The 8,738-nt window shown below is 32.5% G+C and overlaps 1 protein-coding gene across 2 annotated transcripts; it reads right to left on the bottom strand.

The window, feature by feature from the left end:
* Positions 1-488: 488 nt before the first annotated feature.
* Positions 489-2,123, bottom strand: EbpIII (Ejaculatory bulb protein III). Of its 2 annotated transcripts, none has more exons than XM_017627394.1 (2): positions 1,982-2,123; positions 489-1,151 (listed from the first exon to the last, which is right to left on the bottom strand). In XM_017627394.1, exon 2 carries the CDS (start codon positions 1,135-1,137, stop codon positions 754-756), a length of 384 nt encoding a protein of 127 aa, XP_017482883.1. In that variant the 5' UTR covers positions 1,138-1,151; positions 1,982-2,123; the 3' UTR covers positions 489-753. The 2 variants fall into 2 exon arrangements, with proteins under 2 accessions (XP_017482883.1, XP_017482884.1); XM_017627395.1 differs by lacking the exon at positions 1,982-2,123 and adding an exon at positions 1,365-1,475.
* Positions 2,124-8,738: the final 6,615 nt, after the last annotated feature.

Below are 8,738 nucleotides of genomic sequence, written 5' to 3'. Positions count from 1 at the left end.
ATAACTAATTCATTTAACTTATTAAATAATTTTAATAAAATTTGTAACCGGTGGTAACCCGTCATCTACAGGCCAAGCCCTGTCATTTGACACCTCACTGTTGAAAATACAACGAACTATATAAGCTACAAGAACCAAAATTTTCAACTTCAATTTGCATTTACAGTGAAAGTATGAAAGTTATCCAAAAACAAATTGAATTTAGCGACCTCAATTTTACTAAGAAGCGAATTTTCATTTAAATCCGTTTATAATTCTATTTTTGCCCACATTTCATATGGAAGGGAAGAACTGTGCCCTGGGGGGAACACCCCCGACCCCCCCACTCCCTCTCGGCGCACCTGTATATGCGCTTACAAGTGTAGATTTGTATTTTCTAATTAGATTACTTATTTAAACATGTAATTTCAACTAAATACGAGTAATTCTATTTAATATGCATTCGTGAAAGGAATTCAATTATAGATTTTAAGCTGGTACGCTATAAGTACAGTATGATACTTTGATTTATTTTCCACACGAGTAATTTTACTGCCTTCACGGCAGTACCCTTAATGAGTAATTTTCCATTCAACATATTATTAAGTTAAATACTACCATAGTACGCACGTTAATATGTTTATCCACCAAAATGTTATTTATTTATGTACAAATGTTTATTGTGCGCACAGACATGTGCAATATTCACGAAGACATATTGACAATACTATTTACAATTTGTGTTAGTCGTGTATTGAAAACTGTGAAGGCAATTTAAATTTTAATTCCCTGTTTCTCTGCCTCTTTCTTATATTTTGACGCATATATACCTTCAGGGTCATATTTAGCTTGTAGCTGTGCCCATTCTTCAGACTTGTTATCAATGATGTAACGAATAACTTTATCTGTGTTTTGCTTCTGCTTTTCACTGCATTTGCTACACTCAGTTTTGAGTGCATCGGGAAGAGTCTTTTTTAACTCTCGCCCTTCTGGCGTACACTTGCCAGTTTCAATAAGACATTTGAAGTAGTTGTTGAATAAACGATCCGACTTTAAAATCTCATCGACATCAATGTTATCATACTTAGTTGTGTATTTCTCTTCGGCAACAGCGAGTGCGGCAAAAGCTAAAATACCGGATAGTATGAGTAGTTTCATTTTATCTGTAAAACCTGCAATTAAAAGTCAAAAATAAAATCTGAGTAAACTTGTGTGTACATATGTATGTATGTGCATGTAGTCAAAAGTTCAAACTGGACGCAATAAGTATGCAACTTTTTAAAACACATGATCATGAAAAAAGTGTGCAACAGTATTAATATTGCAGAAAAAACTATTACTGAACTTTGTATTCAATCGCAATTCTATTAAAAAAATAGTTAGACCTTTGATTTAGTATGCCGCGGCAAACGGTGGATGGTTTTTATTTAAACTCTTAAAAACTATGTAATTTTCGGCGAAATTATAGTTGCCAAGTAGCTACTGATACTCGCCGATTAAAGTACAAAACCGAATATAAACAAAATGCAAAACCGCGTATCAGGGATAATGCAAAGCCGCGTATGCGAGGTTGCATATATTATTTTCTAGAGAATAAAAACACTCATATCTCAAAATGGTTCTCTTTTTTATAAAGCTGGCTAGTATATTTCAGGACGAATAGGTAAGGATTGAGCCAAGAGCTTGTGTGAGCAAATCCAATTTTTGGCAGCAAATGTCAGTTACGCGGTTTTGCAGAATGACGATAAGCGGTTTTGTACTTTAAACGACGATATTATAATTTTTTCAGCTTATGGCTTAGGGCAGGGCTATTCACGCACGGCGGCCGAGTTTTCAGCAAATAGTACCAACACTATTTTCCAATTTGATATCCTAATAACGTTGTTTATGAGTCATTCAATTAACAAGCAAAGCAATATTTGCTAAATACAACACAACCTTGAACTAGATCTCATTGTAAAAAATTTACATTGTTTTTATCTACGTAGTAGTGTTCACTTACTGCGGCTATAGTATGTGCAAACGAAACAAAAGACTTAAGTGACGAACGTGTACTGCGTTATATCGTCAACGTTTACTAACTGCAATTGCTGTCGAAAATATCCCGCTTTTATAGCATAGGCAATCGAAACGACTGTATGTGTACTATTAGTTTCGCTGGTAATTAACTTGTTAAATGCTCTTATAAGTACTAACAGCCGAACAAATAAATTAATTTCCTTTTGATTTCTATAATATAAGCCATCAATAAAAAAATCATAAAAAATGTTCAGAACAAATGTGATGAAAAAATAGTTTTCCATTAAGTGATATGCGCTTAAATTTTAAACACAGTTTTACCTTTATAAATAAGAAAACTCGCATGTTCACCTTAAATACTGGCGGATTTTTGTTACAACAACCTGAATATGGAGTGTGTATGTATATGTTTATAGGGTAGTTCTCATTAAAATAATGAAACAGGCGCAGGTAATGGAGTGGCCGGCACAATCGCCGGAGCTAAATCCCATCGAAAATCTGTGCGGTGATGTCAAGAACGCAGTAAGAGCAGCTAGCCCTAAAAACAACGCGGATTTTGGAAAAAATAGTGAGAGACCTGGTATGCTATACCCACTGAAAGGTGTCAAAAGTTGGTTGACTCCATGCAACGCAGATGTCACGCAGTTATCAAAAACGCTGGACATGCTACAAAGTATTAAATGAACGACTCACAACTGGAATTGCTACCTTTATTTTAATTTATATTTTAATAAATAGTTGAATATATACAGTGCTGAGCAACTTGAACTTCAACTGTATTTAATTGACACAAACTACACAAGTTATTCGAGGTTTTTCTATACAGGTAAAGCGCTGATATTTTTGTGAACATAACTTTATACTGCCAAAGCTTAGCTTTAATAGTACCATCAACATATTCGAAATTTTGAACCATTTAATTGTTATGTTGTTAGTGAATTTGAGCCACCCTTTTAAAATAAATATGTATGTATGTCGCTAACCACCAGTGTTGCCACAAAAAAATTACCAAATTCCTCAAAAACAAATGAAAAATCCTTAAATTCCGAACAAATTACTCAAAATGTTCTTATTACAGATATGAGTATTGTAAACTGTATGCTATTTACAGGTAAAAATTAATTACATTCTCCAATTCAATTGGTACATTTGTTCTTGCGGTTCAAACAAAGTATCACCGTTATTTTTTATGAGTTGGTTTGTATATGATATTGCTGCAACTATATCAGTGCTCAATCTGGTCTTCAAGTCAGTCCTACACATTTTTAAACTACCAAATATATGTTCTACTGAAGCAATAGAAAAGGGCTATATTAGTAGTGCAGATACATATTTTTTTCATTGGGAAACTTATATGAAGAATTTTTAATTCAAAAGCTTTTTCCATTATTTGTCTGGATTTAATGAATAATCAATATGAATATCCTTATGATCGAACAATGCGTGTTCTCTGCAATCGTTACTGAGATTTTGCAAACTCAAAATAAGTTGAAAATATAACGATGGAATGAAAAAAAATTATCGATAACATTTTGAATATTTAGCAGATGTTCTTAAGAGCGAAAAACACCACATAAGCGGCTTAACAAACCAAGCGAAATACACCTTTCCTTCACGCTATTTATGTTGTGTATGGGGCTGTTTGAAGGTTTGACCAGCCGTTTGAGGGAAATATGAGCGAAAATCAAAAATTCTTAATTTTCTGGCCGCCATGTTGACGCTTGATCAAACTGCTTACGTTGTGTATGATAAAATCGCCTCATTCACAACGAAATTTTTACCGAATGAGGATGCAAGAGAGAAAAATCGAAGAAAACTAAACCCTTTTACACCAAGCCAGAAGAAATTCTTTGCTTAAACGAGTCATGTTTGCATGGTGTATGGCGAAATGGGAAAAGTAGGATTGAAGAATGTTTGACAAGCTGCTTGTGTGGTGTATTTCGCTCTTTATAAAACTTCGAAAAGCTCTTTGTTCAAAAATCTGCAGAGCGATTTAACAACTCTCTTGTGTAAAACATGGTTAAGAGAAAATTCCTCAAAATAAAAATCCTCAAAAAATACTAAAGCGCACCCGAAACTCCTCACGTTTTGAGGAATTACTCACACAGTGGCAACAGTGCTAACCACAAACCAACTTTTAAATAAGTGTTTGTTTGCCCATTGTATGTATAATAAGGGTATTCATCAAACCTTATAAATGCATTGTAAACCGTATAAACTTATAATTGTGTAAAGCATATAAATGAACTGTCAAAATTTGTATGGAAACTCGTTTACACATTTCTGATAAATTTCTCCAGCGATTTCACTGAATAAACTTGATAAACTGTAGTCAATGTAACTCTGTCGCAACTCTAGCTATGTTTTCTTGGGCAATAATCGNATATAACTGAACTGTCAAAATTTGTATGGAAACTCGTTTACACATTTCTGATAAATTTCTCCAGCGATTTCACTGAATAAACTTGATAAACTGTAGTCAATGTAACTCTGTCGCAACTCTAGCTATGTTTTCTTGGGCAATAATCGGGATCCGCATAAAAATTTTGCACGAAAATTCGATAACAACGATGGGATCCTGATAGAGGTCTGGTTCAATTATTATCCGTTCTGTTTGTTTTGTTTCACTGATAATTTGGCCGCAAAGTTTGGTAGTCGTGACAAAAGAATTCATACACAAACAGACATTCTGCCATTGTTTCTTTTAACNTCGGGACAAAAGAATTCATACACAAACAGACATTCTGCCATTGTTTCTTTTAACTTGCTTCAAATAAATAGCCTATATGATATATGTATATTTATTTAAATAGATATTATCTCGTAAATATAATTTTTTCCCATTTAGTGAGTTAGTTTATATAATTTCTTTATCCTCGTGCTTCTAGTATAAAGTTAGTGATACTGAGCTCTATAAACAAAGAAAACACGACTATTGTCGCATGTGTAAACGGAAAGAGAGTGTGGGTCGTTCATGTCACAGAGTGCGTAAACTTATAATTTTATCTGCTTGATAAAGTTATCGGTTTAGATGAATAACACTAATATTTTGTTTGTTTTCAATACAAAACCATGTGTAATTACCACATACATACATATATATACGTATGGATGTAAAACGGAAACTACTTCTGAGAAATTAAGCAATAAAAGTGCTTAATTGACATACATACATATGTACATCAATTTCAGTTAGAGAAGGAATTCAAATGTACATATATATGACTAATGTAGTTTCAGGCAGTTTTGTTTTTGAAGTGAAACTTCTTTAGCGGCGGTTGGTTGGTTGGGAGTAAATTGACAAGTTCAGCGGAAATTGCACACGGAAATGGTGCAACGGAAATGATGCAACGGAAATGCTTGGGTCTGAAACAAGTACTTCTTGTGTGTATGCAACGGAAATGGTGCAACGGAAATGGTTGGGGCTGAAACAAGTACTTCTTGTGTGTATGCTTATGGTATGAATTTAACAAAAACTTGCTAATAAAAGGTTAGAGGATAACACTTAGAAATACCAATACAAGAATGAAAGTAAAGGTGAGTACGTGCATAGATAAAGAAAATTATAAAGGCAAAGGTAAAAATAAAAACAAAAACAAAGATGTGTAAAGATAAAGGTAAAAACGAAGACCAAGGTAAATTTAAACACTTTACTTATATATATAAGGGCAAAGATGAAGGGGAATATGTTGATGAAGACAGTGATAAACATAAAAGTAAAAACAAAGATGAGGATGAGGACACCGATAAAAGTAAAGATGAAGATAGGGGAAGAAAGATTAAAATATTAAAATGAAGTTAATTAAAGAGGAAAGGATATAGAGAGAGACACGGGGACTCAATCTGGGAACTATTTTGGGATTTTAGAGATCTTTGGGATTCTCGAGACATCTATAAAATAATCGATATTGTTATCGGTTTTGTTATCCATATTTTTATCGATTTTGATATCGAAATTTTTATCGGTATTATCAATTTTGCTATCGATATTTTCGGGACTTATCGATATAATAATCCATATTTTGATCGATCTTGTTATCGATATTTCTATCGATTTGTTATCGATTTTGTAATTGATATTTTTAACTACTTTGTTATCGATATTTTTTATCGATATTTATCGATTTTGTTACCGATATAACTCGATTTTGTTATCGATATTTATCGATTTTTCTATTAATATTTATCGATTTTTTGTCGATTTTGTTATCGATATTTATTTATTTTGTTATTCATATTTATCGATTTTGTTATGGACATTTGTCGATTTTGTTACCGATATTTATCGATTTTGTCGTCGATATTTATCGATTTCGTTATCGATATTTATCGATTTTGTTATCCATATTTATCGATTTTGTTATCGATTTTGCTATCGATATTTTTATCGATTTTGTTATAGGTAATTTTATAGATATTTTTATCGATTTTGCTATCGTTTTTGTTACCAATTTTACTATCGATTTTGTTATCGATTTTGCTATCGATATTTTTATCGAATTTGTTATCGAAATTTTTATCGGTTTTGTTGTCATTTGGGTTTACCAACGGGTTTGGGAGGAAAGCGCAAGCTTCACGCAAGTCTTCGTCGATTACTTTATTACATATCTTCTGTAACCATATGCTAATTTGCCCAATTTGGGTCCATTATACTCCGTCTTTTGTCCAATATAATTCTNACGCAAGTCTTCGTCGATTACTTTATTACATATCTTCTGTAACCATATGCTAATTTGCCCAATTTGGGTCCATTATACTCCATCTTTTGTCCAATATAATTCTTCATACTCAGCAATCGAAAAGACTCGGAACTGGTGACTAAGGAGGGCATTCATTCGACCAACAGTCGAATACAGTTTTTTTTATACTAAGTCTAAGAAAAAATACACCTGAAAAAGACGTGCGTGCCGCATGTACTTATCTCCCGAAGCTGACAAATGCAAATAAGGATTAAAATTTTAAAACTATTTAATAAAATTTAAGTAGAATCTTACAAAGTTAACAAAAAATACTTTTTTCTNGGAACTAGCGCTTTGCCAGACTGTCCCTAAATTTTGCTGCAGGGTAGTAAGCAAAGTTAAGTGTGGTAGTGAAAAGNTTATTTTACGCCTTGTACTTTGCCATTCATATTGTGGCAAACTCTACTTAGTAAGCAAAGTTAAGTGTGGTAGTGAAAAGATGAAATGTGTGTCGAACAGAAACTGTCAATCGAGCGCGATAGAATATAAACGAAAATGTTTGGAAATTGTTAAAATGCAAAAATATATATTAACAAGTAAGAAAGTCTAAGTTCGGGCGGAGCCGAACATTAAATACCCGGCGCAAGTATTAAATATCTGTTTTTCACCTTTGCCAAAACTACCGCTACATGGTAAGCAGTGGTGGTTTTACCCCTATTTTAAACAAATTTAATAGAACGTGCAGTTAGACATAATGAGATAAACTTATATATTTATGTGTGGGCGGTATCATGCTCATTTTCCCAAATTCCAAATAATGTTACTTCTTTTCAAGGGATTGTTGTTAGTATCAATTTTGAGGAAATTAGCGTCCTTAAATTTCGAACTACTGAAGTTTCAAGCATTTCAGAAATTTACCGTTATATGAAAAGCGGCCGTAATTTTAGTCCGATTTCAGTAGTTTTCAACGTTTTGCTTTTATGTGGCAAGCACAATAACCATACCAAATTAGTAGATCGGTTACCGAGATACATACATGTATGGAGGGCCGTAGTCAGGATTTTTGATATCAAAATTTTTATCGGTATTGTTATCAATTTTGCTATCGATATTTTCGGGACTTATCGATATAATAATCGATATTTTGATCGATTTTGTTATCGATATTTCTATCGATTTTGTAATCGATATTTTTAACTACTTTGTTATCGATATTTTTTATCGATTTTGTTACCGATATAACTCGATTTTGTTATCGATATTTATCGATTTTTCTATTGATATTTATCGATTTTTTGTCGATTTTGTTATCGATATTTATTGATTTTGTTATCGATATTTATCGATTTTGTAATGGATATTTGTCGATTTTGTTACCGATATTTATCGATTTTGTTATCGATTTTGCTATGGATATTTTTATCGATTTTGTTATAGGTAATTTTATAGATATTTTTATCGATTTTGCTATCGTTTTTGTTACCAATTTTACTATCGATTTTGTTATCGATTTTGTTATCGATTTTGCTATCGATATTTTTATCGAATTTGGTATCGATATTTTTATCGGTTTTGTTGTCGATATGTTGATTGATGTTACTATCGATTTTGTTATCGATAGAGTATAAAGATAAAAATGAAGATAAATAAAAACGGAATAAAATAAATGTAATTAGAACAAACAGGGTAGATGTAGGGATACATTTCCATATAGATAGAAAAAAAAATAAAATAAAATAACCCTAAGCAAAAGCAGATGTATGTATGGACATTTGTTTATTGGTTATGAGACAAACTAAATATGTAGCGTAAGTTTCACTTCTCCAGTGTGGCCCAGGCGCCCTTACTTTTTTTTATTATTTAAATACGTCGTACACCATCCATCTTATATGGTACGGGAGGACTGCCCGTACTGTTTTTAGTCAGGTGTTCTGGTAATTTATTTAATTTATATGAAACACAAAATATTCTGTGCTCGAATCGTAATATACGTGATCGTATTCCCCGTCACGTTAAAATATATATTTCGGATTATGACATATGTACGTACCCTTTCTATCG

This window comes from Rhagoletis zephyria, unplaced genomic scaffold (assembly GCF_001687245.7).
Source record: "Rhagoletis zephyria isolate East Lansing unplaced genomic scaffold, Rhagoletis_zephyria_1.1 Rzeph_scaffold_05223, whole genome shotgun sequence".
Taxonomy (NCBI): Eukaryota; Metazoa; Arthropoda; class Insecta; order Diptera; family Tephritidae; genus Rhagoletis; species Rhagoletis zephyria.
Note: the sequence above shows the minus strand (reverse complement) of the source record. Positions and strands in the feature narration are given on the sequence as shown.

Bases quoted from the DNA above. Each gene is read 5' to 3' on its own strand.
- EbpIII (XM_017627394.1), bottom strand. From the start codon at position 1,137: ATGAAACTACTCATACTATCCGGTATTTTAGCTTTTGCCGCACTCGCT.